This window comes from Stegastes partitus, unplaced genomic scaffold, assembly GCF_000690725.1.
Source record: "Stegastes partitus isolate 25-593 unplaced genomic scaffold, Stegastes_partitus-1.0.2 Scaffold56, whole genome shotgun sequence".
NCBI lineage: Eukaryota > Metazoa > Chordata > Actinopteri > Pomacentridae > Stegastes > Stegastes partitus.
Window position 1 is genome coordinate 559675 of NW_007577787.1, and position 20757 is coordinate 580431.

At 40.6% G+C, this 20757-nt stretch overlaps 1 protein-coding gene across 1 annotated transcript; it reads right to left on the reverse strand.

Annotated features, from left to right (window-relative positions):
* Positions 1–1577: 1577 nt before the first annotated feature.
* Positions 1578–20742, reverse strand: mospd2 (motile sperm domain containing 2). The gene is made up of 15 exons (XM_008275637.1): positions 20489–20742; positions 20349–20406; positions 19777–19932; positions 18126–18212; positions 17776–17930; positions 16356–16416; positions 16147–16185; positions 15891–16015; positions 14957–15130; positions 10569–10687; positions 4375–4468; positions 3878–3974; positions 3136–3256; positions 2862–2964; positions 1578–2154 (listed from the first exon to the last, which is right to left on the reverse strand). The coding sequence occupies exons 1-15, from the start codon at positions 20519–20521 to the stop codon at positions 2002–2004; spliced, it is 1575 nt and encodes a 524-aa protein (XP_008273859.1). The 5' UTR covers positions 20522–20742; the 3' UTR covers positions 1578–2001.
* Between the last annotated feature and the right edge of the window lie 15 nt (positions 20743–20757).

The window sequence follows — 20757 nt, forward strand, 5'->3', positions numbered from 1 at the left end:
TTCAGGATGGATGTAAGAACAGGGAAGATAGCGAAGCAGGCAGCATTACTGGGATATGGATACTGGCTGTGCATCTCTAACTATTATCGGAAATGAGTAACGTTTTCTGCCACCGTATTATGAGCATCGATTTCGACAGGCAATTTAGAGAGATGATGAAAAGTATAGTGTGCGGTAGTAGTCCCCCAGTGGACACCAACATCCTCTCCATGGTGACAAAAGCAACAGTTACGCAACTCTCCCACTCCCTTCTTGTTAAATGCAGCACTCATTAACTTTCCATTGATCCCCGTGTCCCAATTTGCCACCTGAACTAAATCATCGTCCCCTCAAACATTTCACGAGCGCTCGGGGCGAGGCGCACGCTGAACCGAGTTTCGATTTAACTGGTGTTTAATGTTAAATCAATACGGTGAAGGAGCGTCTGACTTCTGCAGCTGCAGAGGAAGACGTACAGTATCCACCGAGTGTAATTAGTGACATCTAGACGATCAGGTGAGACGAGTCTGTCTGGGAATAACCGTCACACAAGGCCGTTAAATAACATTCCACTTCAGTCATCATCGCATTTCTGACGGCAGGTTTTTCTGCTCCGCTCTGTGCAGTGTATCTGAACGATTTCCTGCGTTCGGTGAGGTACTGTGTGGCACTCAGATGCACTTAAAATCAACCCACCTATGTGTGATACCAAAGCTTTTACTTTGATTCTCCAGAGGCACGCACTCCATTAACCCCCCATCCTTTTTTTTTTGTACATTGGCACTTTCTACCCAAATAGTGCAAAATGCATTTCCTGCTAAGGATTTAAGTGAAACATGCAAGTTTTACATCCTTGCTTTGAACTATCCAATTCCTTCTACAAAACAGCTATTAGTTGAAAGGTTTTACACGGAGATAAGAAAGAACCACGTGCAGGGTTACTACTAAAATAGAATGAGCTACAGACCGAGCAACTCAATACAATCCTTCCAAACATTTCGTAGCGACCAAAATGGCCAAGTGTTTATAATCAAGTAGGATTAGCTTGCTCATTATTCCATGAATCATTCTAATCACCCCTCAAATGTGAACAGCCACCACCTACTGTGAACAAACTGCAAATGCTAATGCCAGACAACCCTTGTGTGCACACATCTAATAACCGAACTGCGATCATTCCTTGTGCGGCGGCTCACGTCCCGATTGCTCCCCGAGCTGGATCTTGTTATAGATATCAGTGCTTCCCACTAAGCTACAAGTGGGTTGTGCCATGTCCTTATACCCGGCAGTAATTGCTTTGGTATTTTTAGTTTAGTTTAGTGTTGGGGTAATTAAAACAAATTGAGGAGATAGCGGAGACAGAGATCTCCTGAGGTTTCTTAGTATGAGTGTGGAGAAGTTTAGTAAGGTCATATGTTGCAATGTTTTCAATTAGGCAACTCTGCACTAATGAGGGCTTATTAAAGTGAATATTTATGCAAAACAGGGCTGCTAAATGGCTGAAAGGCAGGTGTGTAAATGTGCTTTTTAGCTCCACAAGTAGACTTTTTTTCTTTTATTTTTGCCTGACCAGGCGAAAAGCATTAAACAAAGCAAGATGAGTTGACAAAAAAACTGTTTATTTCATAATGTGTAGATTTATATAATTTATAAAATTATACATAATGTTCACAAAAATAACTAATCTTTCCTACATATTGTGACCGTTGCAATAAATACACGCATGATTTCCATGACCAGTTTTAAAAAATACATCACTGATTTGACGTCATACTATTAAAACTGTCGGCGTTACATTAGCTGTCAAGAGTCGGGAAAGAGACGAGTACGATCGCTCTTCAGATGTTAACTCCACAACAACTCACATGTCCTTAAAGTCAGCCCTGCTCCTCTCCATGACAGCAGCCTGTGGGAGGGCAGGGGAGCGTAGGATGACCGTCCCTCAGGTGGTCGACTGTGGTCCCGCTGGAACCGTCCGTGTGTCCGTTGTTGACAGATGCAGGCGGAGGATGCTGTGGCAGGTCACGATGGCCGCTGGGCTGTACCCAGCAGGTAGAGACATGATAGGTTGAGCACCATGAGGACCAGCACCAACCCGATCAGAACCTTCTGGACCCACAGACACGTATTGAGCTTCTGTTCCAGCCGTGAGTTGCAGGCCGTGACTCGCATGAGCTGATGAGACAAAAAAAACTGGTTGAGTGACTTGGACGATCCCTGTAGCACCCTTTCAGTAAAAGTTGGGGAAACTTGTTAGACTACTAGATGCATAGAAAAACAAAGGGAATAGTTAAATATTAATGCTTTGAAAATACATCTATAAGCATCTCAAGACATACTGTATGTTTAGTTTATGTAAAATATACAAGAGGAGATGTTAAAGTGTCAACTTGTGAGCTTTGAAGATGCTTGAAATTGGCTTTGTTAGGACTAGACTGCTCCCCTATAGCCAGTCATTTTGCTAAACATACATCAGCATTAACGTTACAATACAGACATCAGAGTGGTATCAGTCTTTTCACGTAACTTGCTTCAAGAAAGCCAATAAACAAACATATACTTCCCCAAAAAATTTAAGAACAGCTAAACCAGGTAGCTGTGCCAACCAAACTGTTACAGCAATTCAACCTAATGAGCACAGGCACTTTGTAAACTTTATAATTACAGATGTTACCACTAATGATGAAATATTAAAATGATTATCATCATTATGTGATTTGTAGAATGCTTGATGTCTTAAGGGAATATTATTTAGTGTCCAACTGGAACTACAATGTATTTTAAAACAACAACGGTGCTCTACAAAAACAATAATGGTGCTCACATATACAGTACACTATATACACTAAGTAGTATAAGGCTTCTCTTCTACTGGAACTCACCGCTGTGCTTAATTCCTGCTGCCCACTGGTTGCTATATCCATGGGGCTGTCCCTGAGAGGGCTCAGCGCTGGTTTAATACTCTCCAGAACATGACAGCGCAATCTGTAAGAAAGGCACACTCTAATGAGCGGGAGATATCAGGAGGACGATATGCAACGTACAGATCCGCTGGTGTGCTGTAATGAGAACTAAGCAGCTAACGGCCTTCACCGAGAGTGGACAAATCAATTTTTGTATTTATTAAGATGTTTAATCAGGGACACAATTACGTGCCTATGTTCCATGATCTTGGTCTTTGGTACTTCTTTCCAGAACTGTGCGAGTTCTTGTGATCCAGCATTGTCCATCTCGGCAGCCATGACCAAAAACCTGTCCTGTGGAGAGGCTTGGGAACCTGCACGAAAGCATCCAGGTCAACATTTAACCAACAGAAGTTATACAAACGAATACAGTTAGGTCTGTGGGTCGTAAATCCTCAGGGGAGATTTACATTTTTGTAAGAAAATGTTGCTTTAAATCCCACTCTAGGAAAAAAGATTTGATTTTATACAGCAAATGTGAAAGAATTACTATTTAAAACAGTATTAAAACTAACGTAGCAGACTGACTTGGTTCAGACACAGAAACAGAGGGGCTATGTTCAAAGACGTGAGATGTGACAGTATTGAAAAAAAGAAAAAAACCACCACAGCCTAAAAGCTAGGGGGGAAAAAAAGCACCCCTAAAATAGGCTGCACTGATTCTTCTGAGCTATGTTCAGCACATCATAACCTAAAGCTGACATTTCAGCGCTTTAAGGCCACAAAATGTTTCAACTCATGCAGCACTGTCAGTTGTCTGATGGTTTGTTTTGGGGGAGATGATTCTTTTATCACTCCTGAAATATGCATGTCAGGAAAAGAAAAGTGGCTGCCTGCACTTTGGGAAGGTAATAGACTGAGCCATTTGATTATTCTGAGGTTCAGTGTTCAGAAACATCTGCTGTGAGTAGCGTGCAGAGCTTTAAGTGCTGTACCTCCGTGCAAGGACACCACTATATCCACTGAAGCTCCCGGTTCACAGCAGCTGCTACTGGGCTTCACCCTGTACTTCTCAGGTGCTGTGGTCCGAACCTGTGGAGACACCAGAGGCACAATAGGTCATATATTTTAAATAAATTAAAGATGTCAGTCTATGATATGCCATGCCATAGGGAACAACAGGCTATTTCCCCAAAGCAAGCCATGTTGCCACCTTTAAAGTGCTCGTTTTGTATGACAGTCTGCAATAAATCACATTCCATGTTATTAAAAACATCATTAAGGAGCACATTTGGGAAGATGAAATCAGTACGTCCGGTAAATCTGGCAAACAAATGAGTTTTTGCTCATCAATCAACACTAATCAATCTTATATAACCATTGTAGCATTAATTCAGTGTAGCAGCATCGAGCTCCGTCAACTCGACGCTCAAAAAAAAATCGAACATAAAAGTTATGCGACACGCTTAAGTGTGAATGTCTTCAGACTCACCTTGAAGGCCACCTGATTTTTGGTCACATTGCTCAGGATAATGAGGCTTTTCTTCTCTGTCTCTCCAGAACCAAAGCTGAGCTCCTCTGCAGGGCTGCGAAGAGAGAGAGAGAGAGAGAGAAAAGAACAGAAAGCGTGTAACAGGAGCTGCATCAGAAAGGCGTCTGGGTGGAAACCACAGGCTCAGGTCTTAAAAACACAGTTCTCAAGCAACAGTTTCCCTTTGCCTCAAACATGCTTGATTATATCTCATTAATACAGACTGGACCGTCACAATTCCTGTGATTCTAATTGTCTGTGTGGTGTGATTGTGCTGGGACTTGTAGCATTCCCTGCTCAGCCTCATGCGCTCACTGATGGACAATACTGTCAGTAGCAATACGTTGTGGCTTAGAAACTAAAATGTATACTTTTCTTTGTCTATATGGTTTACCAGCATTATTTTTCCATGTCATTAAAAGAACACACCATACATGTTTCTCTCCAAGACTTTCAGTTGGCTGAATGTGAAAAATGCAACTCTTTAATTAATTTTGATTCATTGTTTACAGTTTTATTATTATAAAAGCAAAGGGGAAAAAAAGGATTTCAGGAAATTATCAGCAGCTGGCAAGCTAAGCTGTGGCAGGGGAATGAGAGGAAAAGTAAACAAACTTGCGCTGTAGCGTACAAGTCTCAGGCAGACAGCTGTGCTCTTATCAGTGGTACTGTGGGACCATATCAGCATCTAATCAGATCCGAGTGACATTTGAGGGTACTTTTACGTGATGTTTGGCGATTTCATGTGAAAAATGTTGGGCATTTCATGGCATAAAACACGTATACATTTCTCCTTATTGGTTTCTGATTTTGTCTTGACAAAGAATATTTGATCTGCAGAGAGCAGTATTTACAGAGCTGTAGCGGGAACATGAAACTCAATCTCAGCTGTACTCTAGGCAGAATAGAGCTGTGAAATTCAGAGTCAAAGCAAATCTCTGGCTTAAAATCTAGGCGTCAGGCACCTTACTTTGCCTGCTGTTGGTGAGCACCCAATTTTTCTTCTAACCAACTTTGCAACAGTCTAAATTGGCTATAAATAGCATTTGATGAATTCGGCCTCGGTGCTTATTGCACTGGGGACTTAAACTTTGCCAAGAAGAAACTAGCATGGATTATAATATCTGCTTCGTGTGTATAAAGCTCCTCATTGATGCCGCTTGGCTATGTTTCATGGACTAGAACCGCAAAGAACAAAGTTTTTTTTTTTCTTTTTTCATGTCCTTGTGTGTGTGTTTTTCCCCAAGTTAAACAGCTGTAGAGTCAGGCATTCGCTGGAGCTCAGAGTGAGTCTTTGGGCTCTGGAAACCCTTGGCAAACACAAGATCAAAGACCCCTACTCTGTTCTAAAGCCCCCAGCCTCGAATTAAGGCTAACACAGCTCTGAAACATAATTGCATTTAAGGCTCATTTAAATCTGTTTATCACTATAATTCACAGCCCAGAGCTGTCAAAATCCTCACATCAAAGCTGTTGCTCTATAAAAACAGAACTCTGCTGACATTATTCATGAAAATGAGGAGCAATATCAGACCGTGTGTAAATGCACAATTAAGTATTTACTCAAGAACCAACCAGATCATCTTGTGATTGCTGTTCTGCTTTGCAATTCACTGCTTTTTAAGTTGCAAAGTCATTTGCAATTCAATGACATGTGTAAGAGGTGACAAGCACTCCTTTTCTTAACGGTAATTGATCATTGGGGCAGTGTTTCTCACTAATTAGTGTGGCTCCATCAATAATTACCAACACCAACTCATTTCTACTCAGTGAACAATTGACTGGAAGCATCCTTAATTCCTGCCCACGTGCGACCAGATCAATTAGGATATAAAGGTACAAACACATCAATAATGACTTTAGGCTTTGAGTCAATATGTGAAAACACCATTTTTGCCAATATGTACAAGGCAATTAAAATTTCTCTCCTTGCATATGGATCTTCATTACTTGTTATAGCTAGCTGAAAGTAATACCGTCTAATATGGTAGTTCTGTAATAAATCTCGCTTTCATGAAGGTTCCAATGTTCAGCTTTTGCTGTTCTAGCTAGGTGCAGCTTATAAACCGGTAGCTCAGTGTATAGTTATTCAGATGGGGAAGAGTGCAAAGCTTCTGAACAAGCTTTGGTGTGTCTTGCGCAAAGGGAACTGGCAGATATGTTGGGAACAGAGGACGGAGTTGAGGATGAACTGCTAGAATACACATAGATTCTGGGCATAAGACCAGCAGTCTTTCAGTGACCAGTTGACCTCTCTGGCTTTCGGTCACCCAAACACGAATTAGTTGTAATTGCTGTACAAAGAAGTTGGCTTGTCTGCACATTCAACCCTAGTTGGGTAGAGGCGCAGAAAGGCCAGCCTCGATGCTTTCATGTCCAACCTTCTGGCCCAAACAAACTGGTGCGGCTTTAACAACCAGACTGAAGCTGTTTGAGAAGGCTGTTTCAGACTGCTGTCAAGTGATCTCTGCTGCAGTTTCTTTGCAGCAAAGGTTGTTTTTCCAGTATTCTTACACTTTATCTATTTAGTGTTGTTAAAATAAACTCTGATTAATTTGCCCTTCTAGCATGTTTCTATTTTATCTGGTGAAAGAGCTGACAATTAAACCCTGGCGTGGACCACTTAACCAGATTGAGATTGAGAAATGAAAATACACTACATTGCCAAAAGTATTCGCTCACCTGCCTTGACTCGCATATGAACTGAAGTGACATCCCATTCTTAATCCATAGAGTTTAATATGACGCTGGTCCACCCTTTGCAGCTATAACAGCTTTAACTCTTCTGGGAAGGCTGGCCACAAGGTCTAGGAGTGTGTTCATGGGAATTTTGGACCATTTTCCAGAAGCGCATTTGTGAGGTCACACACTGATGTTAGATGAGAAGGCCTGGCTCTCAGTCTCTGCTCCAATTCATCGCAAACGTGTTCTATCAGGTTGAGGTCAGGACTCTGTGCAGGCAAGTTCTTCCACACCAAACTCTCTCATCCATGTCTTTATAGACCTTGTTTGTGCACTGGTGCACAGTCATGCTGGAAGAGGAAGGGGCCATCTCCAAACTGTTCCCACAAAGTTGGGAGCATGGAATTGTCCAAAATCTCTTGGTATGCTAAAGCATTCAGAGTTCCTTTCACTGGGACTAAGGGGCCAAGCCCAGCTCCTAAAAAACAACCCCACACCATAATCCCCTTTCCACCAAACTTTACACTTGGCACAATGCACTGTTCTCCTGGCAGCCACCAAACCCAGACTCATCCATCAGATTGCCAGATGGAGAAGTGCGATTCATCACTCTAGAGAACGCGTCTCCATCACTCTAGAGTCCAGTGGCGGCATGCTTTCCAACACTGCATCCGACACTTTGCATTGCACTTGGTGATTAATGGCTAGGATGCAGCTGCTCTAGCATGGAAACCCATTCCATGAAGCTTTCTACACACTGTTCTTGAGCTAATCTGAAGGCCACGTGAAGTTTGGAGGTCTGTAGCGAATGACTCTGCAGAAAGTTGGCGACCTCTGCTCCCTATGTGCCTCAGCATCCGCCGACCCCGCTCTGTCAGTTTATGTGGCCTACCACTTGTGGCTGAGTTGCTGTCGTTCCCAATCACTTCCACTTTGTTATAACACTACTGACAGATGACTGTGGAATATTTAGGAGCGAGGCACTTTCCTGACTGGACTTGTTGCACAGGTGGCATCCTATCACAGTACCACGCTGGAATTCACTGAACTCCTGAGAGCGACACATTCTTTCACAGATGTTTGTAGAAACAGTCTGCATGCCTTGGTACTTGATTTTATAGACATGTGGCCATGGAAGTGGTTGGACCACATGATTTTGATTATCTGGATGGGTGAGTGAATACTTTTGGCAATATAGTGTATGTTCTCGGTCCAGTTCTTAGTGTACTCCAAAAACTGCTCAGGATGTAACCTATGTAAGCGATGTAGATATTTCTGCAATATTATTAGTAATTTGGTAACCAGAGAAAAAGGTACATGTCAGCAGGTGAGTGCAGGGATTTTCGCTGGTCAGACAGATAAAGAAACTCAGAGAACTGACATTGTATTCCACTCAGTGTAATTTATCAGTTCATTAGGTTCATTATAAAGTGGCTGACAGAGCAGTCCCACAGTGGTAGACCTCAAAATAGTTCTCCTACTGGGGCATTTCTGCATGAACTCTTAATGACACCATCGAACATATACAATATAAACATTAAAACATTAAAGCGCTGCATGACCTGCTGGCAGTCCCCAGAATACGATATCCCCATGTGGGTCTATGGCACTGATGATGCAGAATGACAGTCCCCATAGCTGTCCTATCCATCAGTTACTTGTCAGTCTTCATGACTTCATGCTTACTCCTCTAGGTTTGTTTGTAAAAAGCAAGTGTGAACATGAAATGAACCAGAACTAACAAGGCATTACATTTTTTTCTTAATCCGGTCAAATGAACCAAACTAAAAGTGTGAAAGCAACCTAAACAGCTCACAGCCATGTTAGCAGCTCTCTGCCTGTACTTACAGCTGGTAGGAGTCAGATGCTACTGTCGGCATGGTAACATTATCACAATGATAATATAAATCAAGTATAATGTTTACCATGTCTACAATCACAGGCTACATGAGTGTCTGTGTCATCTTTTCCGGTAGTCTTTGCTCTTTTACCTGACTACATGTCAACACTGCAGCACCTCACTCTGGAATGGGTTTCAGTGACCTAAAATTGTGTTTGTGTGTAGGTCAAGGGCCAAAACACATAGAAAGAAAGCTATGTTTTTAAAATACCTGTGTATGTGTGGGCAGGGCCTTAGTCTGGATGGGCAGAAATGATGATGCCGACACCCATGGCTGCTTCCTGATTGGGCCTTATCAGTCACTACCTGTCCTTCCCTTACTGTCACGCTCCTATCACCTGATGTGGCACCACTCCAACGTCACTGTATTCATTTTGCATTTCCCAATCTGTCTCCTGTAATAACTGTCTCATACCAATGCTACATTCAGTAACAGTTCCACCTCATCGTCAGTCCAAGCAAAGAAATCTCTGGTCTAACTTCTGTTCTTCTTCTGTATTGTTTTCCACCAATGAGCAACCAAACCCACATCTCCAGTGTATATGAAAAGACATGTGATATGCATATGTAGGGGTATGAACATAAATGGAGATCATGTCTGCCGCGGTGCAAAACCTTACCTTGGAGAGAAATTGTTTACATTTTTAAAAACAATTCATAATCTACCAAAAATACAAAGTGCAGCTGAAGCTGACAGAACGGAAATTAGTTTTGGAATTAAATGTACAACTGATGTTGGCAATACAGTTGAAACCAGAAGTTTACATACACTGTATAAAAAGACATACGTTTTTTTTTTTCTCACTGTCTGACATTAAATCCGACTAAACTTTTCCTGTTTTAGGTCAGTTAAGATTAAAAAAATTATTTCTGTTTGCTAAATGCCAGAAAAATGAGAGAGAAAATTTTTTGAAAGTATTTTTTAGTACTTATTTCAAAGTCAGAAGTTTACATACATTAAGCTCACGATGATGATGTCATGGCTTTGGAAGTTTTTGATTGGTTAGCTGACAACATTTGAGTTAACTGGAGGCACACCTGTGGATATATTTTAGGGGACATCTTAAACACACTGCTTCCTTTTGTGACAACATGGGAAAATCTAAGGAAATCAGCCAAGATATCAGGAAGAGAATTGTGGACCTCCACAAGTCTAGTTCATCCTTGCGCACAATTTCCAGATGTCTGAAGGTTCCCCGTTTGTCTGTTCAGACAATTATATGCAAGTATAAATGCTGGGAATGTCCAGCCATCATACCGCTCAGGAAGGAGACAGAAATGAAGTGTTTTGGTGCGAAATGTGCGAAACAACCCCAGAACAAAAGCACAGAAATTCCTGGCAATCTGTTTCATAGTTGTTCAGATGTTACAGTATGAACCTAAAGCCATATCACTAGAATGGTCAAAAATGGCATACAAAGGAAATGTAGATGTTGTCTGCTTGTCATGGGGACTTGAGAATTTTAATTATCCAATTAACTTCTCAAATCTCTAACTGGAATGCAGTCGTGGTGAGTCAGTGTAAGCTGATGTTGAGATGGGGTTGAGATTGGATTTGACCAGCAAGACCTACCTAACATCTAGCAGCAGGCCTTTAAAGGTGGTCAGTGGCTTCCTGGCTCCTTTGGTCCTGGCACTTGTGTCTGCTTTATCATTGTCCTCTGACCTCAAACTGTCTTCTAGGAAATTCACCTGAAACAGCAAATACCACTTAATTAGAATAACACACATAATACTGTTAAGGTAATCATGCGAACCTTATCTGGTTGCTTCACTCAGAATGAAATGTTTGACCCTTGCCCTTCACGCACAGAAAGCTATCAGTTAATGAACGCCTGGACAGTCATCTCTAATGACTGATAAAATGCTCTTGTGAAATAAAGGTGAAATGTTATCATGAAGGTAGAATCTTCCTTGAAAGATGCGTTTGTTCTTTTAACGGGAAACTCCTATGAAGACTCCTGACCCCTGTTTATAGCAACGTCCTCAGGGAGCGCACAACCACAAGCAGCGCATCCGTGGAAATGGGGAACCAAAAATAGACCACAAACTCATGACTTTTTGTCAAAACAAGAAAATGTGAAAGTCGTTAAAGCGGGACAGAAGTCATGATGTTGCTCAACCCTTCATAAACTTTGTCCCAAATTATCTGCAGACACACCACTAGACAGCTGACAGGATAGAAATTGTGAAACGACAGCACAAATGTTGGAAATTATAGATAAAGTAGGTCAGTTCGGGAAACGGATGCTTTCGCAGTGTTGCTGGCACCGCACAGTGTGTAAAATAGACAGTGAGCACATTGGATCAGGTTGGGGGGGGGGATGGAGGGCCCACAGGGGTAAAGGTGAACAGGCTCTGCATGTGATAGGAACATTTATGACTCAGAGGGGAAGTGTGTAATTTGCTGTGAAAAGCACAAAAACATGTCATCTTAATTTAATGGCTGACTGTCATGTGACTGCCACAATGAAGACATCAAGAGATAATCAGCTGCTGATGAAATGTCTCTATTTATTTATCATTTTAAAGAGCAAATTTAACACAATGAAGAAATGAGGGGAAAGAATATGAGAAAAAGGAAAGCATGCTCAAACTTGATTTAAATATGACACTTTGAATCGTATGCAGTTTCATCGAGATAGTAAAATTACAGATTTTGGTAAGAAAATTACAACCACTACTTGTGTCATATTTGTAGTGCTTATACAAAATCCCATTACAGATTAACAAAGAACAAAAGAAATGTTCATTTATTTTGAGAATTAGGTTACAAATTACGTTAAGATGAACAAATAAAAACAAACACGTACACTATAATAATTATGTACAAAGAAATTAAAGACCACATTCAAAGGCATCTAAAATTACAGAAATATTAGATTTCTAACATTCTGTAAGATATAAAATGCAAAGATAAAAAAATTACTGATAATATGAAATGCTCATGACAGAGTGCTTTTGATTTTACAGTACATATTGAGGCACAAAACAAGATTGTCTACATGATTAGAGCTCTAAAGCAAGACACTTGGTAACAGATAGTGTTAGAGGACAAGGCACTAAGGGCTTCTGTTAAAAAAATCTGCTCAAAGGCAGACATGTTTAAAGATTTAGTGCTAGAGGTTAATAAGCTAGTCTACTGTAATATAACAGTAATTATTATTATTTTTTTATGTAAGGTTAGAAAGTACAAAAAATGCTTAGTTGTTAATGGGCAGTAGTGACTGAGCAACCCTTTCTCTCCAAGCTAATTAAACTGTGAAATGAGTGTCCCACTTGGTTCAGCATGTACGTGACATTGTGCAAATGATAAGCTTCCCGTTTTTAAGCCTACATCCCTTGACAACAAGGTCAGAAATTTCATAGTTTAAAACATAGAGGTCAAATTGAAATGTTAAGGTCCAGGACAGGTCAAGGCATGAGCATGTCCAGAGGTGGTGCTGGCATCAGTCGACTGCGAGGGAGGTGTACTCACAACAATCTGAGCCACGTGAGTACACCTGCCTTTCCAGTCTGCAGAAATCGTCCAGATTCTGAGCTCCTTGTGTGGGTGTGATCCTACACTGCCTTACCACCTCCAGCCCTTGTTCCAAAACAGAAAGAAAGGCAATTAGCTTCCTGAGGCCATCACGTTATCAGGGCAGAGCTTCCTGGAAGCCACAAAAATTCAGGTCGGGATGGATGGTGGCAGAGGGGGAGTGTTTTTTTATTTATTTACACAGTATGGAATGCGCTCAGACGGGCTTCAAGGTTCTGTCAGCCGGGCGTATTAACACAGTGCCACCAAGTCTAACTCATAATGCTGGTAAAAAAAAAAGTATTTCACTCTGTGCAAGCAAGAATGCAGCCGATTTGGAAACATGCCCTCCTCCCATCTCATTTCAAGTACTCAACCTTGCCTTTCATTGTGTTTGCTCTAGATATTGTTAATAATATGTGGTCATCATCTAACAGTGTAATAACCCCCACACAAAACCACAGGTTTGTATGGAGGTTATTATGTACGTGGTCTTATCGACTAGATAACACCGAAGCTCAAATGAACAAGCTTCTGGCCGAAGGGGAGGTTTATAAAGTTTCCAGGCGTCGGTTATAATGAGTATGTGACCTTGTGTTAGAAGTTACATGAATAACCACCGACATGAATTTTAATCGCTATTAGTACGATTCAACCTTCAAAGTTGGAGTTTTCGGTAAAACTGCCGAACCACATTCCTCTCATCCTGAATCTTCACAACCCTTAACACCATTTGATGGTTGCGAGGCACATTCATACACTTCCTTATATTATATATCACAACATCTTTGTGTGTGAAGTGTCACTTCAGAGTGATTGTGCAACTTGAATTTGTCAGACTGGCCTGAAAAATGTCTTTCCCAGACCGGTGACTCAAATGTTTTGATACGTAGTCTGGTGCCTCGGAGATATATATAGTGGTTGCAATAATACGGCGTGGGAGTGGGAAATGAAATTAAGCGATTCATGGTTTAAAAATGGATCTGTGTACCTTTTCTCTGCTGTTATGCATGGCGGGTTCACGCCTCTCGTACCAAAAATGTTCCAGAAAGAATGTGAGGTGATTTCATGTTTTACAGTAAGAGCATTAGCAAACTTCAAACTTGCGCCTGTAGATTACTGTTGAGACTAACAATTGACTGATTTGCATATCTCTGCTTTGTAAATCTAAATCTGTTGTGCATAACCAATGTGGTATTTATTAACAATGGGAGCACTGTTTGTTTGGCGAGGCTTAGGAGGCTCATGGGAGCAGCTTTGGGTGACATAATACCTCAGGGTCTCTGCAGTAGATACAGTTTGTTTCTTATAGGAAGCAGGCTAAAAAAAAAAAAAAAAAAACAGCTGCTAGTCCTCATCCTCACATCAAATGTAGGTTAACCTGAAGTCTGCTCCTAGCTGTGACAGAAAATCAACAAGATATCTATAAATAACAGCCACAGCACTAAATAACAAACCAAAGAGAATAAATAACCTTAGAGTAAAAAACAACATGCACCAGTATAATGTAAATGCACAGCTTTCTTCAACAGGCATTTCTCAAGACTGAATATATCCTAAGACGACCCCCTTAATACCCACCCTTCTATTTCCATGCAGGCTTTCTTTGCATGCAGCCACCAAGAAAAGAAGCTAAATAGATTATGAGGTGGGGGCTGGATAGTCCTGTTGGGAGCCTGTAGAATCTGTGACATAAGCTGCAGTCCCTATTGCAACCAGGGTGCAATACAGTGACACCAGAGTGACAGGGAGCTGACAGCGGCTGCAGCATACTCAGCCTGTGGGGAGTCACAGGGACGGTGCGACATGCTGCTGGGAAACAGGAATCCAGCAACACCATGGAAAGACTTAAGTAACAGATGATAACCTCTGTGGACCATAAGAGGAACTGAGAGCAGCAGTGTGCTGTGTGCGATGCAAGGGCTTTGTTAGCAGGATTTAACTGCAGCCAAATGCATTAGGAGTCACCTTCACAGAGACAATGAGCAAGAGCTTAATGTCCATTTGCCACAAAGTGGCCCGATTACATGCTGTAAAATAGGCTTGATTTAAAGAAAGTGACTGAAAGAGGAAAGAGGAGGACTCTCTGACAATATGTAATCTAATCAAGAATGAGAATGCCAGGTCTATGAAAGACAGATAGAACAACCGGACATGCAAGAATATGAAATTAATCAGGATCCAATCACTTCCAGTTCCCATCACATTTGAAAGCAGCTATGTAGATGACAGAAACAATGCTCCTGCTAACTGTATCAGCTTTAACCTAACAAAATAATTCTAAATGATCCTAAATGAGGCAGATAAAAGGATCAAACAAACACATTTAAACTGTGTCATGCCAAAGTGGAGACTTGTACAACACACAAGGAGCAGTCCTGTTTTATATTGTGTAATTAAAATGTGTATTTATGTAGATATAAACTTGAAAGAAAATGTACCTTTTTGGGCTTTGCCACAACCTCAGAGTTGAAGCTGGACTCAAGGGCATCTTTGCTCTCCATTTCACCCTCTTTGCTCTCCGTCTCATCCTCGCTAACGATTGGTCCGTTGTCGCAGATCGGCGTTTGAAAGTCATCGTCAGGAAGTGGTGGGTAGCTATATTTGAAGGGGTCCTAGAATATAGCCAGATTACTTATATTACTGCAAGAACAGGTCTCAAAGAGCATAACATTAACAGTTCAAATTAAGGCAGTCATAAGTGTAATGCATGTCCTTGATGAGTGCACAAAGTTATATGACTTGTGTATAAATAAATTAGTGATGTGCATTAAAAGAAGGTAAATAACATTTAATATTTGATAGAGTTTGATGTATTTTTTATGCCTAGCAGGCAGATAGGTGCAGTCTGACAAACATGGTCCACTTTTGTACCTGTAGAGGATTAAGAACTGTGAAAAAGGCACCATTTTAATTGCTTTACTAAAAATAAAGTTACATTTTGTCATTTTCTCCATCAGTACAAACAGTATTCTTAAGAAATTTAACAAGCTATAATGTGACACAAAGAAAGATCCTTCTTAAGACATTGATTTCATAAGAACTTATTTGATAGGATTACAGTTTACACAACATAATGGTTGTGTAAATCACACCTTCAGTGGAATATAATCCCACTGAAAAAAACAATAAGCATCGCCGGGGGGAGGGAAGTCTGGAATGACCTGCTCTGCCTACTGCCCCCACAACCCGACCCCAGATAAGCGGAAGAAAATGGATGGATGGATGGATGGATGGATGGATGGATGGATGAAAAAAATATTGACCAGTTATAGTCCCGACTGCACCTCTTTTTACTCTCTGACAGAAGTTAATTTATGTATCTTTCAAAGCTAAAGAAGGATATCAGATATTTTTAAAGACATAGGACCATACCGTTCCACCCATGTGAGGAGGCAGGTACTCAGGCCCGATGAATGTCTGGACCTCAGATTTGGATGCAAACTTGAGTTTGCTGATGGCCTCTGGACCCAACCATGACTTTACAATCTTCCATGCAGCTGTAGTGAAGAGACATGTGTTATGTTTGAGATGTCAGAATTATATAATTATTATTATATAAGTCAGTGATAGACAAAAAAAATTTGGAAAGTTAGCGTGGTTTGCTAATAGTAGATAGACTAAATCTCACCATTCATGATCCAAGGCATATCCACAATGATCATTTTGGCTGAAAAAATAAAATAAAATAAAAAAAGACCAGGTTCATCAGTGAAAACTTTTTAAAAATTCACAGATTTGACTTTAAAATAGCTGTAAATCGCTACTAATAAGTGAATGTAACATATATGAATGTGGATAAATATATCTTGTGCTATTACAACAACTTTTGTTACTTACATAGAAACTTTGGATAATATACTTTGAAGCAATTAATGACATACTTCACAAAGTCCATGTCCTGAAACACAAAAAGAAGAAAAAAAAACAACAATGATTTACAAAGCACAACCACATGAAAAGGCTTCAAGTATATAATATGCTGTAACAAATGATTTTCGCTGGGGAGGATATTTGTTCTCTCTTCGCTGCCTCTAGATCTGAAGTGACCCACTTAACATTAAATGAAAATTCATTACAAGCTCCTCTCAATGATCCCCTCCTCAATTCCCCTCACATCCTGCAAGAGAAACACTTGAGGATGTTATTTTGCTAATTTTGCGAACTCTATTACATTTTGCGTTGACCAATTTACAAAACAGAAAACTGTAAGCCTTGTTTTTAAACAATCTGTTTTCCCACAATTTGACTGCACTGACCAGATTTCACGCCTTTATTATTTCTAGGAGACACTCCTATATGCAAGTTACAAAAGAGCAGAGTTCACAGTAAATGGCTTAGACGTAAATGCTTTTTCTGTACATAAATAATAAAGAGCCTCTGATTCAAACAGCATAGACAGATATAGCATGTGTACGGTAAATATTATATATAACCTGTATCTCTAGGTGAAATGCTCTGCTGTGCTTTAAATCATCTTAGGTAAAAATGTTAACTTTAATGTTTCATGTTAACTGAAAGCCTCAGACAAACAGCCAATATGTCAATAGATACAGGCCTTTTACCCTGGCTGGGCTCCATAATTGGCTAGAAGCTTCATTGCTATGCAGCAGACTCTCTCCCAAAGCCTTAATGAGATCATACTGGCTACCGTTGCTCCAGCTCATACTGCAGTTCAACAGGCCTCAATAAGGCTGCTTTCCAAAGTGATCTTTTGATTTACTCAATTTATATTTGGGTTCAATGGATATTTATTCTTTTTTTTTTTTGCCTTACTTGTATTGGTTTATTTGTATTTAATTGAGCCATTTCTCCAGCAGAGAGCCCAGCCAATGAAATGCGCTCACTGACGGAGAGCTCCATCAAGGAGCTAACGCCTGTGACACAGCGAGTCTACGGATTAGACAGCCCACTCGAATTGACCATCAGGATTTAAAGGTTACTTTAATCTCCAAAGTGTAAAACCATTGAAGAGAATCAGTGCCTGCAAGACCACAGCTCAAGCAGCAAGAAATATGAGGATGCTCAACAGTATTGCGGTGACAGTCACAGCAGAGGGATGGTCTTTTTCTATCTCGAGAGTGAATAATTCTTAGCAGGAACGAAATTAAAAAAGCAATATGAGTTTTCTGTTTTAGAGACCTGGATATTAACTACAAGAAAGCATGCAAAACAGAGAGCATGAGACATGTATTTAAAAACAAGTTAGTCGTATAATTGCAAGAAAAATCCCTCTGAAACACCATCTTTATCGACTTACTATATTGCTGAGGCCAGAATCTGCCATGTCAAACACAACAGTGAGTGGCATCCCAGGTTCTTTCTTCGCATACCGCTCCAACCAGAAGGCAACATACTTCTTTTTGTCCATTATGGTTTTTGCATCCTTGACATGTAGCTTCACCTTGAACCAGACTAAACAGAGAAAATAAAATTGTTTTTTGCCTCATTAGCAGTTTTCTATTTATGTGAGCTTTTGGTGATTTTTTCCCCTCACATTTTCAGTGCAAAACATAAACTAGTCTTACAAATACACAAAGGCTGAGCTGTGAGTGTATGACATTGATGTTGACTGCATGTAGGTAATAAAGTAATAAAAGATCTGCATACACAGCTTGTTGCCCTCTTTGTCGTAACCATGGAGGTAGACGGCACCAGTCTCAAACATCCATTTAGGAATGGTGCTCTCAGTGAGATCTGAAACACACAGGAAGACACACATTACACCGTTTGCTGGTGTTTGTTTTTATTCAAGGCGGATTATACATGGCACTTACAGATCTGCAGCTACAGGCCTCACGCCCAATGTTTATATTTCCTTTTTTTTTGCTAACTGCCTGTTTTTCTCTGTTATCCTCTTCTCTCTTCCCGTTGGCCTCACCCTAACCGGTCGAGGCAGATCGCTGTCGTCCCTGAATCTGGCTTTGCTGTAGGTCTCTGCCTATTAAAAGGGAGTTGTTCCTATCCCCTGTTGTCAGTTTCCTTGCTTAAAAGGAAAAGTTTGGATTCATTGGGTTTTCCACGTATAATTTTGTAGGGCCTTAATTTTAATTTTTAAAATAGCCAGGCAATTAGTATGGCATGACATTTTGTAGGCTCTTAACTTACATGAACTTAAATTATACAGACAAATTTGTATGTTACATCATATTGTAGGATCTTCACCATTATATTTAAACTAGAAGGTAATTATACATAATAAATAATGCTGTAGGGTCTTACACTTGATATTTAAACTTGCTGGGTAAATCTGCAACATTAATCTTACTTATTTTTTTTGGAAAGCACTGTGTTTGAACATCTGTTGTTTTGAATGAGGAATGTAAACAACTGTGACCTGACTTGCCAATTTTACATCCCAGGCAAAAGTTCTCTGTTAGATTCATACACATCTTTTATACAATTTAATTCCATATTTTCTATGTTTTAAGCCACACAATATCTTAGATCGGACCACTTAAAACAATTTTAACTGTACTAGATTACATTTACATTAGGACTGAACTGCAATGCTGTTTGATTTTCTAGAGGAAATCATGAATTTACAATACTTCAGTGCTTTTATAAAATCTTATTGTTGAGGAAGTCAGTCCCATGGAGGCGGGCTTTCCTGAAACTGCCACTGGACAGGAAATAACACATTTGTTTTTAACCCCTTTCAGCTGATGAAATGAAAGCGAACAGCGTAAGGACTAAGTCATACAGCCTTAGTTCTAGAGACTAAAATAAATCTAATTACTCAAATATAACTGTTACACCAATAGAATTTGCTGGATTAAAGATCAACAGGCTGCAACTCTGGGAAATTCCTCTGAAAGAACAGTGGGGATTGTTCCCAGTTGTAGCCTCTGTACGGAGATATGGGTGTTTAACACAATGATACTCTGTCAGGATTAATCCCAGAGGAGCACAAAGACATCCACTGATTTGTGTTGCAAGCTTGTCATCTAATATGGAAATGTCAACATTTCTGATTAAAAGCAAGACTAGATATTAAACTTTAATACTTGTTAAGGTACCCAAATACTGTCTACAACTTCCCAGTGCTGAAAACTTTATAACCCGTTTTGTTTTGGTGATTTTAACTGACTTATTTGGAGAAACGATGGCTTCCAAATACAAAAAGGGCTGTGTAGGACAAGCTGTTTATATTGGCCATGGCAATAGCAGCAGTATCAACAAGAATACACGTCTCTACTTTTCAGAGATGTGGAGCTGCGGATATCATGTTACCAACTGTTCCGCAAACACAACTTCTTACCGTTCACACCGTATTCTTTCCTCCACTGAAAGCTGTCATCAATCATTTTCAAGGCATCATCGACGACGTAAAGCCTCCATGTCAAGTAGCCCTCCACCAAAGCATCATCTTCTTGAAGCCTCTCCACGTCCCTGGAGTCATACTTGTCTGTCGAATCTGCAAACACAACCACAAGAGCTGAGTCACATGATTTCACACTCCAATAGGTCAAGAATGAGATTTTACTTTCATATTTAAAAACGCTTTAAACCTTCAATACCCATGGTATGGTGCTGGGAACTCAACTGTAGTCTCTCTGGAGGCCATAACGTTAAAGCCAGGCTGTTTTAATCTATACTACTTGTGGCTGTGGAGAGCTAACGTTAGCTAGTATCTGTTGCAGCTTATCTGGGCTTTGAGCATTGAGGTCAACACGTTACTAACAGGACGTAAAGTAACACAAACTAGTGGACACGCAAGCCACAGTATTTGAATTTGTGTACGCTGCATGACAATAACCGAGAAACTGCAACCAAAGTGACTGACCAGGGAGTGAGTTGGTGTCAGCCTAATGTCCAAAATAACTGTGTTACCTTGAAGAAACTCATTCCTGAATCTCTGCCTCGTTTCCTCAATTTTCTTTTCGAGGTCCTGTCAAAGAAGTTCAAGTTAGACACGTCTTTGGAAAAGCAGCTGAGAAAAGAAAATGTGTCCTAACGGTCGTTGACGATACCTGGACTCCTTCGTGTGAATCAACCTCAGCCATATTCAGCTGTCCGTCCCCGGCTCTCTGGTAGTTCCGCGTTGAGGCAGCGAGTTGAGCCAACTGATGTTTGGAGGAATCAGTGCGAAGTGAGAAACTGGCGTCCCGTCGCTGCCATTTTGGCTCCGTCCGTGGCCCCTCCTCTCCGCTTTGTTGTTTATTCGAACTTAAACGGAGGGAGGGGAGCGATGAACTGTGTTTAAGGGCACAGTATAAGCGTCCACCTTATTACTCATACA